Source organism: Neophocaena asiaeorientalis, unplaced genomic scaffold (genome assembly GCF_003031525.2).
Source record: "Neophocaena asiaeorientalis asiaeorientalis breed wild unplaced genomic scaffold, Neophocaena_asiaeorientalis_V1.1 scaffold264, whole genome shotgun sequence".
NCBI lineage: Eukaryota > Metazoa > Chordata > Mammalia > Artiodactyla > Phocoenidae > Neophocaena > Neophocaena asiaeorientalis.
Genome location: NW_020185332.1, coordinates 1,223,465 through 1,247,299, shown reverse-complemented (window position 1 = coordinate 1,247,299; position 23,835 = coordinate 1,223,465). Strand labels below are relative to the sequence as shown.

At 38.5% G+C, this 23,835-nt stretch overlaps 2 protein-coding genes and 1 non-coding gene across 15 annotated transcripts in view; 2 read left to right on the top strand and 1 right to left on the bottom strand.

The window, feature by feature from the left end:
* LOC112393140 (uncharacterized) overlaps nucleotides 1–2,444 on the top strand; it is a 64,032-nt gene extending 61,588 nt beyond the window's left edge. For all 12 annotated transcript variants that reach the window (XR_003001839.1, XR_003001843.1, XR_003001841.1 and 9 more), the window contains one exon: nucleotides 1,728–2,444. Coding sequence is in view for 7 of the 12 variants with exons in the window: in XM_024735222.1 (XP_024590990.1) it covers nucleotides 1,728–1,844 (117 nt within the window). In the remaining 5 variants the exon portion in view is untranslated. The remainder of the gene's footprint in view (nucleotides 1–1,727) is intronic.
* Nucleotides 2,445–3,600: 1,156 nt separating this feature from the next.
* On the bottom strand, nucleotides 3,601–3,672 carry TRNAQ-CUG (transfer RNA glutamine (anticodon CUG)). Its single transcript has one exon. It is a non-coding gene; the product is annotated as a tRNA-Gln (tRNA).
* A 357-nt stretch (nucleotides 3,673–4,029) lies between these two features.
* On the top strand, nucleotides 4,030–22,568 carry RAB11A (RAB11A, member RAS oncogene family). 2 transcript variants are annotated; one of them, XM_024735137.1, is made up of 5 exons: nucleotides 4,030–4,196; nucleotides 10,534–10,729; nucleotides 11,017–11,210; nucleotides 12,176–12,256; nucleotides 20,817–22,568. In XM_024735137.1, exons 1-5 carry the CDS (start codon nucleotides 4,157–4,159, stop codon nucleotides 20,954–20,956), a joined length of 651 nt encoding a protein of 216 aa, XP_024590905.1. In that variant the 5' UTR covers nucleotides 4,030–4,156; the 3' UTR covers nucleotides 20,957–22,568. The 2 variants fall into 2 exon arrangements, with proteins under 2 accessions (XP_024590905.1, XP_024590904.1); XM_024735136.1 differs by lacking the exon at nucleotides 4,030–4,196 and having other exon boundaries at nucleotides 10,488–10,729; nucleotides 20,817–21,206.
* Nucleotides 22,569–23,835: the final 1,267 nt, after the last annotated feature.

Genomic DNA, 23,835 nt, shown 5'->3' with positions numbered 1-23,835 from the left:
ATATATATATATATATATATATATATATATATATGTTTTGGCTGTGTTGGGTCTTTGTTGCTGCATGGGCTCTTCAGTAGTTGCAGTATGCTGGCTCAGTAGTTGTGGCTTGTGGGCTCTAGAGCGCAGGCTCAGTAGTTGCAGGGCATGGACTTAGTTGCTCTGTGGCATGTGGGATCTTCCCGTGTGCCCTGCATTGGGTATCCTAACCACTCCTCCACCAGGGAAATCCAAGATATTGCTAGTACATTTTTATACTAGTATATAAAATATTGTAGGGTAGCTGGGAAAGTGAATATTTGCTTTTCTAGCCTCTAAGGAGGAAGTGGGCAAGGAAGAAACAGTTTAGGAATAGGTTTTAATTTAGTGAATCCTCAGTATCTGCCATATCCATGGGTTAGGGAATGGGAACGGTTGTACAAACTATGGTATATCCTTGCTAAGGAAATCTATGCACCAAATGAGTTAAATCTATATGGACTAGTGTGGAAAGATTTTTTAAGATGAGGAATTTATCACATAACCTGATTTTATATATATTAAAAGAAAATGTAGCAGTTACCTCTGGGTTTGAAGGAGGAATTGAAGTGGAGGAGGACTTTAAGGATTTAATCTACATTTCTGTATAGGTTAAGTCATTTACTTTAGGTTCCTATATTTCTTGAGAGATTAAAAAAAGATACATCAAGCAATTACTAGCCCTCTTCTCCAAAACAAGCAAGTAAAGTCCTAATTCTCTTCTATGTCCATGGAATCCATTCACCAATTTTTCCACAACAGCCTTTGATTTTTCTTTCTTCTCTATTCCTATAGCTACACCTCATTTCTATTTCTACACCAGTTTGTGTCCGGTTAACCTCAATAGCCTTCTAACTGATACTCACACCTCCAGTCTTTCTTCACCCTAGTCCTGCAGTCCACAGACAGCTTACTTTTCCTAAGACTAAGTTTACTTCAATCACCCCTCTGTCCACAAATCTTTTATGGCTCTCCCAAAGTGTTCAGAGGGATGCTAACAGGTGTTCCATGGGAAAAGAGTTCTGTGGTTTGGTGTGTCAACTTAAAGAAAAATGCACAACGTGAGAGTTGTGAGGTTAAGTTTTATTTAGGGTCTTATTGAGGACTATAGCCAGGGAGACAGACTCTCAGTAGCTTTGAGAAACTGCACTTAAGAGGTAAGAGAGAGCTTCCCTGGTGGTGCTAGTGGTTGAGAGTCTGTCCTGCTGATGCAGGAGACATGGGTTCAGGCGTTCATGCCCCGGTCTGGGAAGATCCCCCATGCCACAGAGCGGCTAGGCCCGTGAGCCATGGCCACTGAGCCTGCGTGTCCGGAGCCTGTGCTTCGCAACGAAAGAGGTCACAACAGTGAGAGGCCCGCGTACCACACAAAAAAGAGGTAGGGGAGGAGCCAGTATACATATAGCAAAGCACAGATCTTGGCTAAGGATTACTGCTAATCACAAAGAACAGATCTCAGGTTAGTGATTTTAGTGTTTTTCTATGCATGTGAAGATGCAAGAATCTGAGGTCATTAAAATTCTTCCTGAGATAAGCATCTTAATTATCTAGGGGCTGTTTAGCCAAAGCACAGAATGCCTCATCCAGTTTTTTTCATCCTGAATTCTCCTCAGGGTGCACTGTTGCACTGTGGGTGGCTGCAATGGGTTGTGACTTAACCCTTGTATAACTGGACAATGAATGATACTCTGTTCTTTTTTTGTTCACAGGTGAATCTGGGAAATGCTGTGTTCAATACAGTTAAAACTTTTTTCTTCAGAGTGGAATATTTAGACTTTAAAACACCAGTGCTAGGGGAACTTCAAAGGCGGGGAGACAGTGTATAGTGCTTCTCAATTTATTTGAGCATGCAGTCCTTCTTTTGAGGAATGCTATTTATTGACCTTCTCAGGACACACGTTGAGAAACAATGACTTAAGGGAAAAAGTTCATAATTATTCCTCTGGCATTAATGGCCTTGCTTAACATGCTCTTATCATCTAATTTCCTCCGCTTCCCAAAATGAGTTTCCTTATTTGCGTCTTCCTTCAGGAGTCAATGCTGGCTCCTCCTCTTCTGGGGAGTTCTTCCTAGTCATCTCAGTCCCTCTGAACTCTGGCATTTGTTGCCAGAACTCTCGTTAGTTACTCCTTCAGAACTGTTATTGATATTCCACCTTTCTTGGGTCTACCTTGTCTACCCACCTGAATAGTGCTGGGACTGTGTCTTATAAATACTCTGTAGTAAACATAATATTTAGCTGCTTGACTAATATCGTGCATCTCCCCCAGTGTGGATAATGACCACTCCTGCACAAGGCAGTATCTAGGCCTTAGGTAAACCTTCTGTTGGTTTATACTGTCATGGAAAGCACTGAAAATGGCACTGTATTAGTTTTCTATTGCTGCTGTAGCAAATTACCACAAACTTGGTGACTTAAAACAACAGAAATTTATTATTTTATAGCTCTATAGGTCAGAAGTCTGACATGGGTCTCACTGGACTAAAATCAGGGTGTCAGCAGGGCTGTGTTCTTTCTGGGAGCCTTAGGGAAGACTCCATTTCCTTGCTTTTTCCATCTTCTTCTTTTTTTTTTTTTTTTGTGCCTTTTCCACCTTCTACAAGCCTTTGCATTCCTAGGCTTCTGGCCCCCTTTCTCCATGTTCAAAGCCACAAGGGCTGGTTGAGGCCTTCTCACACAACATCACTCTGACCTCCTCTGTCTCCCTTTGCCACTTTTAAGGACACTTGAGAGGACATTAGGCCCACCTGGAAAATCCAGGATAATCATCCTATTTTAAAGTCAGTTGATTTGCAACCTTAATTCCACCTGCAACCTAATTCCCCTTTGCCATGTAACCTAGCATATTCACAGTGCCGAAGGATTGGGAAGTGGATATCTTTGGGGAGCCATTACTCTGCTTACTACGGGTACTCTTGCCCAAAAGTCTAAATTGCATATAGGTGGTAGTGGGGTTTGACAATAAATGGGAAAACCTTTTTGGCATTACAAAAACTCTCTTCAAATACAGGGACGCCCTGCTGCATGATCTTTGGCAAATCACTTGAGTCTCCCCATCCACATCTCTGCTAAAATGGAAATTGCCATCCTTTGCTCTGCATGTTAAATGAAATAATTATGTAACCAGGTTTAGCTTAGAGGATGACAAATAGGGTTCAAGAAGTTCTTGATGAATCTTGATGAGGAGGGTGGGCGAGGTTCTCTGAATGACGTCTGGAGAAGCTTTGAGAGATTTCGGGAGAAAAGGAGTGAGAAGTGCCTGCCCTTGAATGAAGTTGGAGGTTGAAAATTCTAGCAAAAGGAATCAACTTTCATGGAAGCTTTTGAAGAGGGCCCAGGTTAAAAAAAAAAAAAAAAGGCGAAGAGCAGAGGCTACTTAGGAGATACCTAGGTGACAGAGAGTACAGAATCCAAGAGGGAAAGGTATGTGGTTTTCCTGGGCAAAGATAATATTTTGTGACATTCTCTCCCTACTTAGTTCAAGGACACATATACCGTAGGTGTACAGTCACCTAGTGAATAAGTAAATGAATTATAAAAGCGTGGCCAGGATAAAAAAAAACATAAAAACCCATCGGTGTAGGTTCCACCGAGATTTGAACTCGGATCGCTGGATTCAGAGTCCAGAGTGCTAACCATTACACCATGGAACCAGCACGCTCACGAAGTCGCCTTAGGTTCTCTAATCCTTAAAGAACCCTGCCCCCATCCACAACCCAACCTCCAGAGGCAGTGCTGAAGCGCTCCCCAGCGCCCCGCTTCGCGGCATGGCGGCGCATGGAATGAGGGAGAGACCATTAAGTGCGGAGAGCAGCCGCTAGGAAGGTCAGCCGGGAGTCCAGGGCTCAGTATCAGCTCAGAGCCTTCCGAGGTGCGGGGGAAGGGGGGGACGAGAATTTGAAAACGTAAGCGAAACCCGAGAGCACCGCCCTTCTTAGGCTCAGGGGCGGGGAACCGCCTCCCCGGAAGTACTTCCCCTTAGGGGCGGGGGGCCTGCCGGAAGTGGCGTAGCGGCAGGGAGGGGTTCTTTACCGGGTCCGGCCGCTGAAGCTGGGCGTTCGGTTTATCCCTGCAGCGACGCCCCCTGGTCCCACCGGTACCACTGCTGCTCCCGCCCCTTCGCTTCTCGGCCGCGCAATGGGCACCCGCGACGACGAGTACGACTACCTCTTCAAAGGTGAGGCCACGGGCTCTCGAACTCTCCGCCGAGTCCCGGTTCGGGGGCCCGGGACATTCCCGGGGGACCCGCCCGCGGGCTGCCCCTGCCCTGAGATCGGCCTTCCTCAGCCCTTCCTCTGTGTGCGATTCGTCCTCCGGTCTCCCAGCTCAGCTCCTTTCCCTCCCGTCACAGAGGGGATCCTCACCACACAGCGGTCTCTTAGCGACCTCCCCAGAGGCCTGAGGACGCCTCAGAGCCCCTACCCTGCGCCCTTCTCGCGGCCGGCTGCTGTCTCCCAAATCGCCTTCCTTCCTCCCCGGGTTCCAGGGCCCCTTCAAAGGGGCGCCCCTCCCACCGTCCATCTTTTCGGGTTGAGCGCCCCCTCCCCCTCAGTATACACCCTCCCTGAGCCCCTCTGACAGGCCCTTCCCTCCGGCTCTTCACCTTTCCCTCGACGCACGCTCCCAGTACAGGTCTTTTTCTTATCCACCGCCCTTTCCTCTCGGGAGGGCCGCTTCCCCTCCCCTCGGACAGACGCCTCTCCTAGCATTCTTCTTCCATCACCGGGGCCAGGCCCTGGTTAAAAGCCGCACGGGCCGGCGGCCCCACCCCCACCCGCCCCACAGTTCTCTCGGTCAGTAACCTTCTCGCACTGCCCCCAGCATTGGTAGCTCTTTCTTTGCCTTCCCTCCCCAGATAGTTGAAGAGCTCTCCCACGTCTCGTGTGCGACCCCGACGCTGGGGGGGGGGTAGGGCAGGAGGGATCGTCCCAGCACCCACGCGCGCACTTGTCGCAGTGACCCGGCAGACCGATGTGACTTGCCACCTAGCCTTTTTTCTTCTACCCTCCCTTCCCAGCGGCAGACAGCCTGGGATAGCTCTTGACTCTGCTCGAGAGAAGGGGTTGCGGATGGGTGGTGGCTGTTATCCTTGCCAGACCTGAAGGCCCAGTTCCTGAGCAGGAAAGGTTGTGCGCTGCACAAATACTAGATTTCTTTATCGCTGTGGACTGGTTGCTTCCTGCTGCAACACTGGGAGGATCCAACCTTTTGGTGTTTTTAGAACAGGAAGGGAAGAGTCCTAGTTGGCCGCATACCTTTTCTCAGAGGTGGAGGGGGGAGCGGCATGGGGAAGTTGCGTGCTCTTTGGTCAAATTAAGTATTTTTCATAAGGTAGGGAAACGTGTAGTGCACTTGGACAAAACATATTGGAGGGTGGGGAGTGAAAAAAAATTATTGGTTAGTCCAGAAAGAATCCAAATAGTTTTTTTTTAATCAACAAAAATAACGGATACAGTTTTCATTGAGAGAAGAGTACACTAAATGCTTTTTTTGTTGGATGAATGCGCTCTCTCTGATGGTCTTTCTCTGCTCCTGAATTAGGAGGGCAGCCATCAGTAGTATGCTGAACAAAGATCATTACCAAGGAGGAAGAAGCCATTGCTATTAAAGCTTTACAGTGGAGGGTGGAGTTTAAAAAGAATGTTAAGCTTGGTGACTGTTTCTGACTTTGCCACTGGGTGCTTAGAATGGTTGACTAAACAAGCAGGAAACATTGCTTTACCAATACTTTGCAAATCTTGGCACACTAGCAGATGATATGCCCTTATCACCACTTATTCTTCTGGGTCAGAAATTTTTATATAGAGTGAGTACCTTCAGTATCCACTCCCACTACCCTGATAGTGGAAAGGCATTTATGGAGAAGAGGGTACTTAATGCATTTTACAAATAGAAAAAAGAAACATGGGTTAGTTTGCACACTCTTGACTGAAGGCATCTAGGTCTGGTGCAGTTACTTAAGTGAGACCCTGGAGACTGGGGTTTAGTCATTAAAGAGAGATTTGTTTTTTTAAACAAGGTGCAAGGGCAGTGGGCAGCTAGGTACTTCTGAAGTAAGTAATTTAGGATGAGATAGACTATGAGAGTATTTCTCCTGTTTGTTTTAGAACTTGAATGTTGGTTGTAGAAGCCAGTTATTTTCTCACGAAGAATACTCAGTATCCTGGATTGGCTTAAGAAATTTTAACTTAGCCTTGGGTTTAGACCATCCTACTAACTGATTGAGAGGAGCACAGGGCTTTGGAATCACACAGGCCTGGGTTCAAATAGTGACTCAGGTTTTACATTTGCTTTGTGACCTTTGGAAAGATGACTTTTTTGAGCCTCAGTTCCCTCATCTATTAAAAAAAAACACCTGTCAGGGCTGTTGTGGGAATTAAATGAGACTGATTGTAAAATTTTAGCTTCTGTGAGGACTCAATAAATGGTAATAATGTGAAAGAAGTTACTATGGTTCTCACTGGGTTTTTTTTTAAACCTGAATCTGTAACTGTAAGAGCATTTAAGTATTAGTAAAGAAACTTAAAACTCGGACCTCCTAAAGTGTTTTATATTTCCATGGGTTATGGTTTCATGTGTTGTACATTTTGCTGTTTGATAAGGTGTCTTAAAAATTCTGCTGAGAAAGATTTCCACTTTTTTTTAAAGCTCTTACAGGATATGAGTCACTTTTTAACTTCTGTGATGATTATATAGCCAATTTCTTATTTATACAATTATAATTTAAAGTGAAGCAACAATAATTTCATTTTAAATGGTTTCATTCTTACATAGATTTATTCCCTGAGATGAGCTGCAGCTGTCCAGCTGGAAGAATGCTTACCTAGCAAACTTAAGGATTGGGGGAATTGTAAATTAGTTTGTAACTCTAACCAGTTGAAAATGAAGGAATATTTTGGTTGGTGTAGGATGGAGTGGTCCAAGTGGGAATGTAATGTGGGGAGAGCAGGAGCATTATTCTACACTATGTATTTGTTCTTGAACATTAATCTTTAGTTAAGTTCAACAGTGAGACTTTTGGTGGAGGTGGGGAATTAATTTTATTTTTTAAAACTTGACTTTTTATTTTAAAAACTTTAATTCCACAAATATTTACACACAACGTGGTTAAGGCCGTTTGGGACACATAAATGAAGTATGAATCAATCATAGTTCCTATTTACAAATATTGTGGTAGACACCAATTCAGTCAGAGTCACATTTTCTGAAAATACCTGGATACATAGTCTACACCATTTTCTTTTCAGTCTCATTGAAGGTCAGTAGTAATTAACCATCAGCTGATTGCCAGTGGGACCGATCATAGGAACTTTGCTGTCTTGCATCTTGATAGGTTTTCTTTCACAACTTTTGGTTGAGCAATTTGGGTTCTGCTGAATCTAGAAAAACTTGTCTAGTTCAGCCTTACTGAATTTTAAAGACTCTTGGTGAGGTTGGACTATGAATAGTTGAAAGAGTAGAAAGATCTCCAAGTTTATTTATAAAAGCCAGTATGAAAATTATCAGTTACTCCTTCAGGTGATAACTTTTAGGTCTGAGATACTATGGTTGATTTGTTGAATTAAATTTTAGCCCAGTACGTTAGTTTGCAAGAGAGTGTGTAAAACTAAATGTGGTTGAGGAGTTGGAAATTTTTGTTAAATAATGGTCAGTTAATATGTATATTCTGTTTTTATGGCATTTAGCAGCCTAGTATTTGATATATAATGAACCAAATTTAGCATCAGATATTAGAGATGATATGTAAAATTCAGCAGATGAGGTTAACCAAGTAGTAATGAATATTATCAGGTTATTTTAGAAATGTGATACATGTTTCATATACAGTTGCTGTTATTTAATTTATGCTTACACACACGTATATATATGTTATGTAGATGGCTATAGTTATAAAGTGTTTAAAGTGGAAGTACTTTTAACCTAAGATACTAGTTATGGAAAGTATAGGAAAAACTTCAAATTCCTTTCTTGAACTATAGGATGTGATCATATAGTTTGTCTCATTAAAAAAATCAATTAAGTATTGTCATCTTAATGAGAGAAACTGTTTTGATTAGAAATTAAGTCTGAGTCCATGAACTTTCGGGTTTTTGGTTTTTTTTTTTAAATTATAACCCGTAAATTCTCTTCGGTTGTTTAGGTAATTTAATCCATTCTAGTTTGTTTATTTTTTAGTGAGCCTAAATATAACCTTTCTTGGTGTGGTTTCTCTTTTGGCAACTGAATAGAAGCAGCTTTCCTTAGTGTGTCATTTCTCAGCATCATCTTGGCAGCGCTATTCTTAAAAAACCAATACTTTCTGTTGTCATTTAAAATATAGTCCTTTAAGAAGTTGCTAGTCATAATTCTGTCAGCCTTTTCCATGTCTAGTTGAGATAACTATTTTATACTATATAAAGTATTCATGAATCTTGAATTATTTTCAGATAAGGGTACCAATTTTATGTTAAAATTAATTGATTATATCAAGGGGAAACCATGCCCTCACTAAATATTTTTATGATGGCGTAAAGATTTGAGGATGGGGAGATAATGAACATAATCATTAAAGTGGAGGTTGAAAGGCAAGAGACCAAAATTTGAAAGTACTAGAGTTTTTGTGGGATGGGGAAAGTGTTCTTTGAGTTATTTATTTATTTATTTTCCAAAGGCATTATCATTCTAGATGTCTTGCTCTTTGGCTTTAAACTAAATAATTGGCTTCTAAATCGATACATCTGATGTATCTGAGTGCCTATGCAGTAGAAACGTTCAGCTTTTTGGTTTTTTCCCTTCTTTGCTATTCCCACTTCAAGTGAGGCTTTTATACCTCAGTGCTAGCATGGGGCCAGAAAAGATTCAAAGGAGTTTTCCTCAGCAGAACATCCAGCCTCTTATGCTAAGAGGCAGCAGTGAGTACACCCTGCTAATAGGGTGGACTTGATTACTGAAGCTGGGATTTCATTTCACATCTAGACTGGGGGACCTTGAGAACTAACAAATCAACCAACTATCCTATAAAATTGGAAGTGCATTGTTTTTGTACGTTAATTTCATGACCTTAGCATCTTCTTCCCTGGTATCCAAATTAAAGCATTTACTGTATTATCTGTGTTTGCTGCAGTACCTCTGACACCTCTAATTGACTATATAACTAGAAATAACTATGCATTTTGCTGCATGGGGTCACTGCTGCCGGGATGATTTCTTGCTGAATCAGCTGATAGAGGAGGCCAGAAAGATATGCATTTGCTAATAATTGTACTCTCTCCAAGACTGTCCAGAGGCCAGCTTATATCCGCTCTTGTGGCAAGGAAGGAATGCGTAATGGACTCTGCCCTCTGACCTGAGTGCAGTGAGCTCTCACAGTTTTCACTGCCCTTGCCACCATCTACCAGATACCAGTCTCTTTAGTAAGGCATGGTCTTATTCCTGGTGTTACTCTTGCATGTTTGATTATCTAGTCCTGGTATCTAAGTCAATTAGCTAATAAGAACTAAGAAGCAGCATTAGTAGTCAACAGTAGGAATAAGTATAATATTTTCTGAAATCTTGATAAAATTTTTTACCAAGGAAAAAAATGTTATCAAGCTCAGATTCTGTAAACCTGTGAACTCGTTTGTTCTTTAAATTCAGATAGAAATGCTTTAAAACAAGTTGACTGCCTATTTCCCCATTGTTTTTGAAGTGTAATATCACCTTAGGTGAAAAAGAATCCACTGTATTTAGCTAGTAAATAAGCTACCTCCTTTAGTAATCATAGGAAATAAATTCATCTAATCACACCTTTTTTTTTTTAAGTCATTAGTAAAAGTGTAGGCCCTCCTTGCTTTGACTTTGACTCAGAGTAAGTCAGAGTTATTAGTCAGCTTTCTAGGGCCCCTGTTAAACTTAGTGGGGTGTTTCTTTTTGGAGGGGTCTCTAGTCTCCTGCCAGTCTGGTAAATGGAACTATGAAAGGGCCATTGTAGTTTCTGTGATCTGGGTGGCAGCGTTTATAAACATGATGCCTTCTGTGTTACGTGTGTTTCATTTTTGCCTAGGTATGAGTCCTGAGGTCTTCCAGGCTTTGATGAGACTAAGTAGAACATACTTAGGGCACTAACATCCTTTGTTGCTTTCATGTCTAATACATTTTCATATCACAAATTGTTCATTTGGTTTAGGATTTATCTTTCAAGTTATTACCTTCTAAGGTAGTAAGGTTGGTATAGCGTTGATTGTTAAATTAATGCATTAGCCTGTCATCAGTGCCTAGTAGACCTATGATTAAAATTTGCATGTGTGAGACAGGATACTTTATCTGTGCTAAGCAGATGATGTGTGGAAGATGATGTGTGGAAGTCACTATGCAGGTAGAAACACGTTAAAAAGAATAAATTGGTTTTATCGATTGATAACATGGGCACTCAGCTCCACCCCAACCCTCATCCCTTTTTAAAAATCAGATGCCCTGTCTTTTTTTGCTTTAAAACATGATGGCATTGTGAATGTGTGTGCCTCATTCATCTGACATTAAGTTCTTTGTCTTTTTAGTTGTCCTTATCGGAGATTCTGGTGTTGGAAAGAGTAATCTCCTGTCTCGATTTACTCGAAATGAGTTTAATCTTGAAAGCAAGAGCACCATTGGAGTAGAGTTTGCAACAAGAAGCATCCAGGTTGATGGGAAAACAATAAAAGCACAGATATGGGACACGGCAGGGCAAGAGCGATACCGAGCTATAACATCAGCGTAAGTCTCATAGTTTTTTAAGTTCTGTGAAATAGGCTACCAAAGTGAATTAGCTGACTTTTGGTATTGGAAAAAGGTACTGTTTTGTTTCCTTTAAAGAATTCCGGTATTAGGATTCTAAAATTTATAAGTGTGTTTAAAACTATATATATGTGTATGTATGTATATATATATATATATATATATATACATACACATATATATATACCATATACTTAGTCTTTTCTGGTGTTCTCTTCCATCTTGTGGTTGTTTTCTAATAGTTAAATACATGTTTCTGTTTTCAGATACTATCGTGGAGCTGTAGGTGCCTTATTGGTTTATGACATTGCTAAACATCTCACATATGAAAATGTAGAGCGATGGCTGAAAGAACTGAGAGATCATGCTGATAGTAACATTGTTATCATGCTTGTGGGCAATAAGAGTGATTTGCGCCATCTCAGGGCGGTTCCTACAGATGAAGCAAGAGCTTTTGCAGGTTAGTGGTATGAATTCTGTGATATTACAGTGATTCTGTATTTCTTGCAGTTTTGATAACTCTCCCATGAGGGTAATCGGTTACAGTAGTTTTGGAAAGGTAAACATGAATGCTTAACAAGTATTGTTGTTTTGAAAGTGTGTGATGACTGTACGACTCTTTTGCTTAACTTTGAGTTATTAAAACTGTAGTATTTTGAGTTTTTGCTGCCAAAACTTGAATATGAATACTGTCTTCTTTTCTCTCCCTGGAACGGGTAGATGAAATCTATGTTTATTCTGTGCTTCCTGCGTTTTTCCATTATGTCTGTGTTTTACTAAGGCTTGTTCTATGTGTGTCCGAAAAGTAGTGGCCCAGGGAGTGGGCAAGGACCAACAGGGGTGTAGCTGCTTAGGAGTTGTAACTTTTTTGGCTTTATAGAGGATCTGCCTATCTATTGACTCCGTATTGGTAGGGGCAGCCTACTAGAAGGCAACATTGTACATTCTTGACAAGTGAAAATTGTGACCTTCCACTATTGATTATGCTGTGAATAAAATTTTCTATCACAGTTTTTCAGTTTTCTGGGAGAGAAGCTTTATTTCAGATAATACAGTCACAGAATTCTGAGTGAATCACATATATCCACCCACGTTTATACCATAGCTATGTTGTTGATGGGGAGAAGCCCAGTAAGGGATGAAATGAGCTGAGTATTTGATAAGTTTACTACATTATGCCTAGTGTTGTTCATTGCTAGTGGTAGTATTTAGATGCAACGAGTATTTATTTTAATTAAGAAGTCAGTGAAAATTTCTCGCTGTCATTTTTAATCTACTAAAGTGGAAGTAACATGTGCTCTTATTCCTCAAGAAGTTGGGGAGGTCTTGGGCTTTAAAAAAGTTCTGTTACTTTCCTTTTGAAAGCTTTAATACATCCCTTGTATTAAAATTTGACAAGACTGAAGTTTTTGTGTCTCCTCACAGAAAAGAATGGTTTGTCATTCATTGAGACATCTGCTCTAGACTCTACAAATGTAGAAGCTGCTTTTCAGACAATCTTGACAGGTAAGACTTGCATTTTTAGATTATACCAGTGGGAATTTGAAGTATTAGGAAGGAAATTTAAACAAATTAATCAGGAAACCAAACTATAAAATCACACTGAGAATGACTATCATTTGAGAGCTACTATCGCAAGACCTGTTTAGAGTACAAAATTAGTTAACAACCCTTGCTTGCTGAGCGTTAATCATCCTAATTCATCTGGTTTATAGTGGGAAAAATACTTTGAAAATAATTTGTTCCCTTCCGTTATTACTTTGGTCCATGAATTCCATATTTCATGGTCATAAGCACAAAGCAATGCTTAATGGTACTTTTTAGAAAATAAATATTGAAATCCCATTTATGGAAAGATATGAATGTCTTCTTGAAATTCAGTAAAGAAAAGGCATTCTTGGTTCTGATTTGTTATAGAAGCACCCAGGGAAAACATATTCTTAAAAACTTAAATGAGAAAACAAAAAAAAAATCTGCCATGATCTATTATTGGATAAGAAGCAACGTGTCACCTGTGGAGAAAATCAGCCAGTGATTACATACTGAAAAGTTTAAATAAGTAGTGGGAAAGAAACAAAATTCATGCTGTTTTGGAATGTGGATGTGTAGACCAGGGCAACCTCAGGAATAAGAGGACATTTTATTTATGTTGACTCATATTTACTCTGACTTTAATAGAATGAACAATTCATCTGAAAGTTTAATCTTAATCCTCTAATAGGCACTTCAGTGAGTTGTTTTTAAGTACTTTAAAAATGTATATTACTTAAAAAAAAATTATTTATTTATTTGGCTACGCTGGGTCTTAGTTGCGGCATGAGGGATCTAGTTCCCTGACCAGGGATGGAACCCAGACCCCCTGCACTGGGAGCGTGGAGTCTTAACCACTGGACCACCAGGGAGGTCCCTGTATATTACTTTTAAGAACTCATAATTTAGAGTATAGTCTTGATATATAGTGATCTTATGTGGTCTAAAAAATATATATGGAGAAATGGTTAAGTAAATGAGCTTCCAATTATAATGTAAGATTTTTATTCTTCGTATGCAGCACTTGTAGTGGAGACCAACAGATTTTAGCTTTTAAATGTTATCTTACTATAAAAATGTAGGGAATAAAACTTAGGGTTTAGGAACATGGGTTTAGAAGCCTGACTTAGTTTCTAGTCCTGGCTGCTCCACTTATTAATTAGCTCCTATAATCTTCGGCAAGTTACTTAACCTTTCTAGCCCTTAATTTCTTCGTATGTAAAGTTGAAATATGTTTTGGGAGTTCTGTTATTTTCTTTCAAGTAAGGGCTTGTATTTATAAATACCTTGTGATATGATTTGACTTGACTGTTAATGTTGTGACTTAAAGGTTTTTGTCCCTATAATCTAACTCACAGAAAAGAATTGTCTGTCATTGAGACATCTACTCTAGACTCCAAAAATGAGTACATGAGTTTGTACATGTAAAATACTTAGCTGTCCCTGGTACATTGTAAATATTTGATATTGGTAGCTAAATAGCAGTGAAGGTATGAAAAAAAAAAACTCATTAAAAATAAACTATATTGATGATTTACATACCTGGGGTATTAGAATTCTTTTCTGTTATCAGAAAAATAGTAAATAAAGGACCAGTGCTAGAGTTGGATAAACAGTCTTTGGAACACAGTAGCTTTGTTTTAGAATCTTTGTGTCAACTTTCATTGCAGATTGTTTCAAGCAAGCAAGATCTGATTGAATATGCACTATGTCTGCAAATCCTTTTTTTCCTTTTTAAGCACTTGTGTGGTTTCTCTTGGATCAATGTGTTGAATACTCAACTGAGACCCAGGAGCTGTAGGTTTTACTTTTTATCACTTTGCTCTCATTCCCTGTGTAACTAAAGCCAGTGAACCTCTCTAGTCCTAAGATTCAGTGTCTTAACATGAGTGAATTAAATCATCTTCAAAGTCTGTGAGTCTCTTAAGGCCTCTGAAAAACCTCATTTGAAAAAACTTTAGTTAGTCCTTGTTGGGTTATTTTTTATGTCCTGTCAAATCTCTGCTATAATTCTAGCCCATTCTGATTTCAGTTTATAGCCCGTTTATTCTCATATTGAGTGAAAATGAGGCCAAGTGTTTTCTTCCATCTGCAGTTAACTATTTTATGTATCATTTTGTAACGTTGAACGTATGATCTGTTCAAACATGAAGTAATCAATAAGCAGTGATATATACTTAAAATTGATCTGTTTTGTCCTGAATGATGAACATCTGGCTGTTTCTGTTAAAATTCACTCTTGATTAAGCTTTTGTTACTGCTTAATTAATATTGCTTGAAAGCAAACAAGGCTTGAGCTTCACTTACTACTACCACTTTTTCTCTCTATATAGCCACTATTTCCTCAGCTTCCTGTAATGTCTCAGTGTTGATCTGTGGGATCAGAGATCACTGCATATGGCAGCAGACATCTGTGTTTTGCAAGTGTTAGGATGTTTGTTCTAAACTTTTCTATATAATAGTGGGAGTATTAATGCATAGGAGAAACAGGAAATAGAACAGTATTCTCATTAGGCTTAATTCTGCCTTACGTGTTAACAGTATTAAGGGAGCATTTATGTTGTATTTTGATGTTGCTGGAAGAAAAAAATAGCTTTTTACTTTTTAAGATGCAAAATTATGTATTAGAAAATGTATCTCCATTGTTACTTCAAAGTTAACTGTGTTGCTTTTTTTGGAATCGACCCATGCCATTCTTGACATCCATGACTTTGACAGTAATTTCATGACATGATTTTGCTGATGGTATTTTTAGGAGGTGGTTGGTTAGTGCGTGAGTGAGCCTGATACATTGCTTAGCCTCTGAATTTCAGTGCAGCTTTGTTTTATTTCATCCTCAAGTTCATTGAGGGATGTTATTAATCCATATTTTCCATACTGTATTATTTTTTTCTTTTAACTTTGAATTTTGACAAATTCAGACTTAACGGTTGCAATAATAGTACAAAGTATTTGCAAATACCTTTAACCCATATTCCCCAGATGTTGATATTTTACCATACTTGCTTGCTTCTTTTTCTTCCTCTCTAAATATATAAATAATACTGTTTTCTTCCTGTACCATTTGAGAGTGACAGACATGTTGCCCATTATCCCTAAGTGCTGCTTTTCAGCGTGTATTTCCTAAAATCAAGGATATAGTCTTTTCATAGCCATAGTACATTGATCAAAATTAGAGAGTTAGGTAATAGTACCACATCAGTGTTAAGCTACAGATCTTATTCAGATTTTGCCAACTGTTCCAATTATGTCCTTATTAGCAAAAGACAGTCTGTAATCAGATCATACATTGCATTCAGTTGTCATAATTCTTTTTAGTTTTCTCTAATCTGGAATAGTTCCTCATTTTGTCTTTTGTTTATTGACATTTCTTGAAGGGTATGGGTCAGTTATTTTGTAGTGTCCCTCAATTTGGGTTTGTCTTATGTTTCCTTGTGATTCAGTTCTGGTTATGTATTTTCAGCAGGAATACCACAAAAGTGTTCTCAGTGCATCATATCAGAAGGCTCATGATATTGGTTTGTCTTATTAATTACTGGTGATGTTGGTTATGATGATGTCCTCCAGGTTTCTCCATGTAATTAATAAGTCCAAGCCATCTTTGTAGTATGGAGACTAAATTCTTAATTCTATGGTTGAAAGAATTTTTTTTTGGCCGTGCTGTGTGGCTTGTGGGATCTTATTTCCCCGACCAGGGATTGAACCTGTGCCCCCTGCAGTGGAAGCATGGAGTCCTAACCACTGGACCGCCAGGGAATTCCTGGTTGAAAGACTTTTAGGTCACTTAGCATATTGTCTCTTAAAAGTGAGGCTAGGGTTTTTCAGGCATTAACTTTATTGGAGTAGTGAGGATCTTTTAATCAGACATAGTAGCTTTGATTCTTTGCATGTGGCAACCTTGTGTCAGTCAAATCAGAGCATTTTTTGACCTTCAAGAAACTTACATCCTGAGCAGTAGGTTTGAAGAAGGTCTAACAAATTCTGATGTAGGCTGTAGTAGGATAACTCAGGTCTCTGCTATTTTCACAATTTTTGGAGGGACTGAGGAATTTTAGTTTTTTTTGTTCCCCAATTTGGAGCTATTGCATTTAACTTCCTTAGAATTTACTTTGAAACTTGATCCATATTTCCGTTAGAGTAGAAATAGGCATATGTCTTTTATTTAACTTTACTCAGTTATATTTAAAGCTATTTTATATTAATATTTTACTTTATATTTAGATCTCATACAGGAGATCCTGATATAAGAACGATAAAGCAGAATTCCTTTTCTTTCTAACCTTACCTGTCCTTTGGACTTCTTGAAAAGGGTCTGCACAGGAATTGGTATATCACATACATTTGGTTCTAAAGGAGAACATGCCCTTGAAAGAGGAAAATATTTGTATCTGGTCTAGCAAGTTATTAGTCCTGTTCCCCTCCCCCCACTTAAATAACCTTCTCTAATCAGATACCGGCTAGAAGGTACCTGATTTATATTTTCTCATCAAAGTTTTTTTTTAAAGTGACACACCCAGCCACAGAGATGTTAAATTACTTGTGTAGCTTCTTAGTGCCCATTCTAACTGAAAGAAAAAATTTCTCCTAATTTTCTGATCAGCACTTTCCTTTTTCTTTGTTGCCTTGGGTGGCATTTTTATTAGCAGACATCTTTTTGGTGACTGTAGCAATGTAGTAATAATCTACTTCTACAAAACAGTATGCAGTACTTGCAGGCAGTTTTATAACACTGCTCAAATTTCTTTCCTTGTAATGAGATCTCTTTAATTATTTACCTTTCTGTGTTCTCTGAGAACTCTGCTTTTTCCTTTCTTCCAGTATTTGCTTTTTATTTAAGAACCTGCAAAATAATTTTTGTTTTGGTTCCCCTAACGTAATATTTAAAACCACTTGTAAAGAAGTTAAACTTGTAGAGGGTCACATTTAATCATTTGCACTTGAGAAAGAAGAGCCTTCCAGTTGGGGATTAGGGAGAAAACATAAAGAATAAAGAATGAATGGTATAGTTTTTCAGTAAGTTGATGATTATCTTTACTTCTTAGTCACTAGCCTGATTGAATGACTGTCTTTCTCTTTACCCTAGACACTCTGGTCCCATCCCTTTTTAAAATTTCTTTTTAAATTAATTAATTTATTCTTGGCTACATTGGGTCTTCGTTGCTGCACGCGGGCTTTCTTAGTCTACTTTTCGTGGCGGTGCACAGGCCTCTCATTGCGGTGGCTTCCCTTGTGGAGTACGGGCTCTAGGCGCGCAGGCTTCAGTAGTTGGAGCACGCAGGCTCAGTAGTTGTGGCTCGCGGGCTCTAGAACACAGGCTCAGTAGTTGTGGTGCACGGGCTTAGTTGCTCCGTGGCATGGGGATCTTCCCAGACCAGGGCTCGAACCCGTGTCCCCTGCATTGGCAGGCAGATTCTTTTTTTTTTTATATTTTTAAATTTTAAAACATTTTTTTATTTTTTGCGGTACGCGGACCTCTCACTGTTGTGGCCTCTCCCGTTGCGGAGCACAGGCTTCGGACGCGCAGGCTCAGTGGCCATGGCTCATGGGCCCAGCCGCTCCACGGCATGTGGAATCTTCCCGGACCGGGGCGTGAACCCGTGTCGCCGGCATCGCCGGCGACTCTCAAGCACTGCGCCCCCAGGGAAGCCCGGCAGGCAGATTCTTAACCACTGCGCCACCAGGGAAGCCCCGGTCCCATCCCTTTTTAATGAAAAGAATCCAAATGAAGACTCCACGTCCTGCATATCCTTTTTGTTTTTTTTTTTTAAACTCTAGTCTGCCTTTCTTTATTGGAATCTAATCTTTTCCCTTGGTGCTTCTTCAGCTTTGAACCACTGTCACCCTTCTGAAACAAATTTTAGCCATCTGCTTCCCCCAAAAAAGCATAAGAGAAGGCACACGAGCTGTCAGTGTTTTTGTTAGTTTACATATTCAGTTGATTACAGTTTGCTGTTATTCAACTTTAGGGAAATTAGTTTTTAACTTGGAAAAAATGTATTAATTTAGTTAGTACATTTCCTTTTCTTTAAGTTTTTGTTATGGAAAATTTTCAGCATACCAAAAGTAAGATATTATCATGAGCCAATGTAGCCATCAACAACCGTCAGTTCAGAGCCAATCTTTCCTCCACCTACTCCCTCCCCCATTATTTTGAAACAAATCCCAGATATTACATCCTTTCATTTGTAAACATTTCATGATGTATATTTAAAAGGTAGGACTTAAACCCGTAACAACAAAACCATTTAAAAACTGGCAGTAATTCTTTATTGTCCTCTATTATCCAAGCAATATTAAAATTTCCTGTCTCAAATTTTAACAGTTCAACCTAGAATCCAAATGATGTTCGTACATTTGAAAATAATGATTCCACTTTCTTTTTTCCCCATAACTTTATATTTTAAAAATTTCCAAATATTACAGAAGTAATACAGTGAACACCCATATATATATCCTTCATCTAAAATCCTCAGTTATTAACATTTTGCCACATTTGGCTTATTTCTGTATGTGTAAATATACTTTTCTTCCCCTTTGCTCAATCTTTGGAAAGCAAACTGTAGACATTATGGCACTTTACTACTAAACACTTGAGCATTTTATCTCCTCAGAAAAAGGCATTCTCCTACATAATCACAATACCGTATATCATATCCAAGAACTTTGTTTACGTGGTATTATCTAATGTGCAAGTTCATATTCAGATTTCTCCAGGTGTACTAATAATGTCTTTTATAGATTTGGGTTTTACAGTTTAAACCTAGGATCCAGTCAAGGAAAACACATTGCATTGATGGAATTGTTATATATCTGGGTACTGAATAGAGTAGCCACTTGCTACGGGTTGTTATTGAGCACTTGAAATATGGCTATTGGACTGAGGAATTGGATTTTGAATTGTATTTATTTAATTTAAATAGGTGGTTAACATATATTTAATATAAATAGGTGGGCTGTAGCCCACATCTAAAGCATTTAGTCTCATCTTTTAAATGTATTTTGTGGCAGTAACTTTTTTTGAAGAGTCTTGGCCAGTTGTCTTATAGAATGTCCCTCAGTCTGGATTTATCTAAGTGTTTCCTCATGATAAATTCATTTTCAACATTTTTGGTAGGAATACATAGGTGTCATTCATAGGAATATGTTATACTTCATAGTCCATCATAATAGGCATATCATGTCAGTTTGTCCCATTTTTAGAGTTCCATTATCTTTTGAGGGTTTTTTTTTTTTTTGGAGGGAGCACTTTGAGAACAAAGGTAAGACACATTCTTTGTTTGTAAGGAGTTTATATAGTCAGAGGGAGCTGCGTTTAGGCAGTGCACTGTGAGACCAAATACAATATATTAAATAAGGATACTTGCTTTAGAGGAATTTAATAACATTTATTCGTGTACTTAGTTATCAAACCCCTACTATATGCTGGAGATACAGCAGTGAATAAAGTAGATACAGTTTTGGTCCTTATAGTTTGTTGACTGAAAAAAATGCAAAACCTAAAAATTGAGAATTATGTCTTATTTGGCGGACTTGCTGAGGACTTAAGCCCAGGAGGCAGCCTCTCAGATGGCTCTGAGAGACTGTTCCGAAGAGTTAAGGGAGGAGCCAGGATATATAGGAGTTTCTTGAACAAAAACTAGGTAGTCTGGAACATCAAAAGATTACTGTTAATTAAAGAAAACCAGACATCTCAAGTTAATGAATTTAGGGCTTTTCTTTGTATGGGAAGCTGCAAGAGTCTGGGCTCATTGAAATTACTCCTTTGATATGCACCTTAACTATCTAGGGCCAGTATTCTACTTTTCTCCATCCTGAATTCCCTCGGGGTGCACCGTGGGAGAGGGGGGTGGGTGCAGTGGCTGATGGCTTGATGGCCCATCATCCTTTGTTTACTGATACGGCAGGCAACGTTCCTTATCCACTAGTTTGTTTAGTGGAAGAGGTAGATGCTAAACAATTAGTTTTGATAAGTGTCATAGAAAATCTTAAGTTGCTTGATTTGAATAATTATTTCATTACAGTTTAACTTTAGTTCAGGAGGCACTGATAAACATTATCTTTCCGTTCTTCTTTTCCAAGAGTCCTTTGGGATTTTGACTTGTTTATGAAGTTGTATGCTTCCCCGTGTAGCCAACAGAAATACCTACTGTGTCTGATAATGCAGATTTAAATATTTTTCTGTGGTACAGTGTCAATGTATGTAAGTTTTTTTGGTAAGGGTAGAAATTTAGATCTAAGCCCATAAACTGTGTAATCTCTTTAGACCAAGATGTATTTAACTGATTGGTAAACCTTTCCCTCTGAAATGGAAAACCTTTATTTCTCTTCTTACCCTAAGGGAAATTGTTGTGAAATAATGGGTTGACTCGAATCAGTGGCTGTTTGAAAATAAAACTTTGAGTATATGCAGTCTCTGTTCAGTTTATTTGCATTTTTTTCTCTTATGAATATAACTTCTGCCTCTGTGTATCTTTTTTATCAACGATTTATGGGTCTGTTCACACTGGGTGTTGCTGTTTCTTTTTTTTTTACTCAGAGATATACCGCATTGTTTCCCAGAAGCAAATGTCAGACAGACGTGAAAATGACATGTCTCCAAGCAACAATGTGGTTCCTATTCATGTTCCACCAACCACTGAAAACAAGCCAAAGGTGCAGTGCTGTCAGAACATATAAGGCGTTTCTCTTCTCCCCTAGAAGGCTGTGTATAGTCCAATTCCCAGGTCTGAGATTTAAATATATTTGTAATTCTTGTGGTCATTTTTGTGTTTTATTACTTCCTCATACTTATGAATTTTTCCATGTCTTAAGTCTTTTGATTTTAGCTTTATAAAATCACCCACTTGTCCCGAATGACTGCAGCTTTTTTTTCATGCTATGGCTTCACTAGCCTTAGTTTAATAAACTGAATGTTTGGATTCCTCAATTATTGTTTACTTTTCATCATGGAAGCTGTCACTGTAGGACATAATATAACTTGATCCCTTGAAGCTCAGATCTGTTGGTCTTGATTAAATCAAATTAAGAAGACTGTAGAAATAAGCTATCATTTTGCCACAGAGCAGCTTATAATTAATACACTCTTCTCTCAGTGCAGTGTATATTTCCATAAATCTAAGAATTGCCCTATAAACATAGCAGAATTTTGAGAGCTTGAAAATTTTCCATTATTCTGGAAGTCAATTTCTAACATGCCTTAATAGGGTTATGTAGTTTAGTAAATTTTGTTTTTTAATTTTTGTAAACATCAAAATTGATTAGAGAGGGGGGCACTTTTTTCTGGATAAGAATTATCTTAATAAACACAAAAGACAGTGATGATTTCAGTAGCAGTATGGTTATGGGGCCATATGTTAAACAGTGCTGCCTGGCAGGCTGGGAACTGGAGAGACTGGTGGAATTCCATATGAGGTGCCTCTGTTACAGTAATCAGGCAGCCCAAGTCATTTAACTTCTCCAATTTCCCAGCAGTAGGTTGTGTGGCATTTTATTGCTCAGGCAATAACTGGTTTAATGCTCTTAGTATCCAATGGTGAAGTGTTAATTTTGTCTTAAAACCTTCCAGTAAATGAAATGCAACCTAGTTTTATCACCATATCCACCAGCAGGCATGGAAAATTATTTTAACAATGCTGATTTTTGAGTTTTGCAGTATATTATGGAATATAGTCCAGTTAAATATCTGGTTTCAGTATGTGTAAAGAATACAGTGAGAGGTTAATTTCTGCTCAAGTGGTACCACTTAAAGGCATGTATTCTTTTAGTACGCAAGATGAAATAGTACCTTGAGTTAAATAGAATGCATTTAGGCATTGTACAAACCTGAAAGTTTTCTTCCACTACATTATTGAAATCAATGGAGCCACTCATTTCTCATTCAGAAATGTGCACACTAATATTTAGTTTTGTTTCCTTGTGGATAGTATTGAGCACTTAACTCTGAAGTGTTCTACAAGTTGTGTCAACTAAAGTGATACTATTCAGGATGGCGGAATATCCCCAAAATATACCTGTGTGTGGGCTTGCATAGATTACTATGTTTCATAGTTAATCTTCTGTCTTTTGCGGTGCTCATGACGTGTGGGGCGCACGGAAGGCATTGCTGTGATTAGTCAATTTAGTTTTTCTCTGTAGCCGTTTTATTATTTTGGTGTATTGGTTATGAAGATACTACTATCTATTTGTAAATTGCTACTTTGTATTTTATGCATGCTTTGTAACTTGATTTTTTTTTTTTTAGTTATTGATTTGGAATATATTCACATTCTAATAAACTGTTATAGGGGGACTATTCTTTATGTTGTCAGATTATATTTTTCCTTTGAGTGCTTTGGATGTAGCCATGGAATATTTGCTTCTGATGAGTAAGAGCATAGGTCCTTGGATTACAGAGTAAACAATTGAATTGGAGGCATCATTGTGTGAATTCAGCTTTGATTTTAGACATATAGTTCAATTATGCTGTTCTTGGAAAAAGTATTGAATATTACCAAAAACATTAGGAAAGTAATCTCTGTACTTTGGTACGTAACAGTGTCACCAGACCCAAGAAGAGGCTCCATCACTATTTTACTCAAAATTGGTAGTAAATTTTTTACAAAATTATTTAAGAGAAGGAGAAACTAGGTAGTGAATTGAAAATGAATAAAGTAACTTTGAATTTTTACCAAATGTAGACCTAATGTTGCTTTGGGCATGGTTGGATCTTGGGAGAATTCCAAGAAACCTTAAGTAGTAGTAGAAAATGAATCTGATTGCATTTCAACAAGCGTCTTCATTCTGAATAGTATCTCAGGAGACAGACTGTCTCAAGTAAGAAACATTAAGTTTTTAAATATTATGACAATTTAGGGCTCAAGGTAGTTTAGAAGTATTTTGATTTTTGACCTTGCTTTTCAGTTATTTTAACTTTGAATTTTTAAAAAACCTATTGTATTGTCCTGAAAAGTCACTTAGCCATCTTGATTTTAACTTGTATGTCATTGTTCTAAAATGCTGTTTATGATTTCTCTCTAATAGTAGTTGTTACTTTACTTACTTTTTTTGTAAGTTTCTTTAGCCATTGCACTGAGTATGCTAAATTGTAATTCTAAGAAAGGGTGCTAGTTGGTGTCTTCTGCCAGAGGGTTCTGCAGGAAAGTTAGTCTTCTTGAGTTTGGATTGCCCATCAGAGCTAGTCATATTTATTTCATCATTGGGGAAATAAACATCTTAATTTTTGTCGTCAGTGACTTATATTTACAAAATGCAAACCCTCTCAGTGGTTTGAGCTATTGTGATAATCTCTTCCATCTACCTTAAAAAGAAAAAAAAAGCTCTACTATTTAGACAATTTTGGCCAACACCAGAAGCAGAATAACTCAAAGGCTGGGTGGATAATTAAGATCTTAGTCCAACCTGTTAGGTTTCAATTTCTGGAGATTTTTTTTTTTAAAACAGGAGAAAAATGGAGCCTGGTTATTTGATGTCTCACAAACATCATAAGCCTGGGAAAAAAATTCAAAACAAAATATGAATTTTGCATAAGGACTGTGCATAAGGATATCTATTCCCTA

Bases quoted from the DNA above. Each gene is read 5' to 3' on its own strand.
- RAB11A (XM_024735136.1), top strand. From the start codon at position 10,488: ATGTGTGTGCCTCATTCATCTGACATTAAGTTCTTTGTCTTTTTAGTT. The intron at 11,211-12,175 runs GTTAGTGGTATG...GTCTCCTCACAG, and splicing joins TGAAGCAAGAGCTTTTGCAG to AAAAGAATGGTTTGTCATTC. The intron at 12,257-20,816 runs GTAAGACTTGCA...TTTTTTACTCAG, and splicing joins TTTTCAGACAATCTTGACAG to AGATATACCGCATTGTTTCC.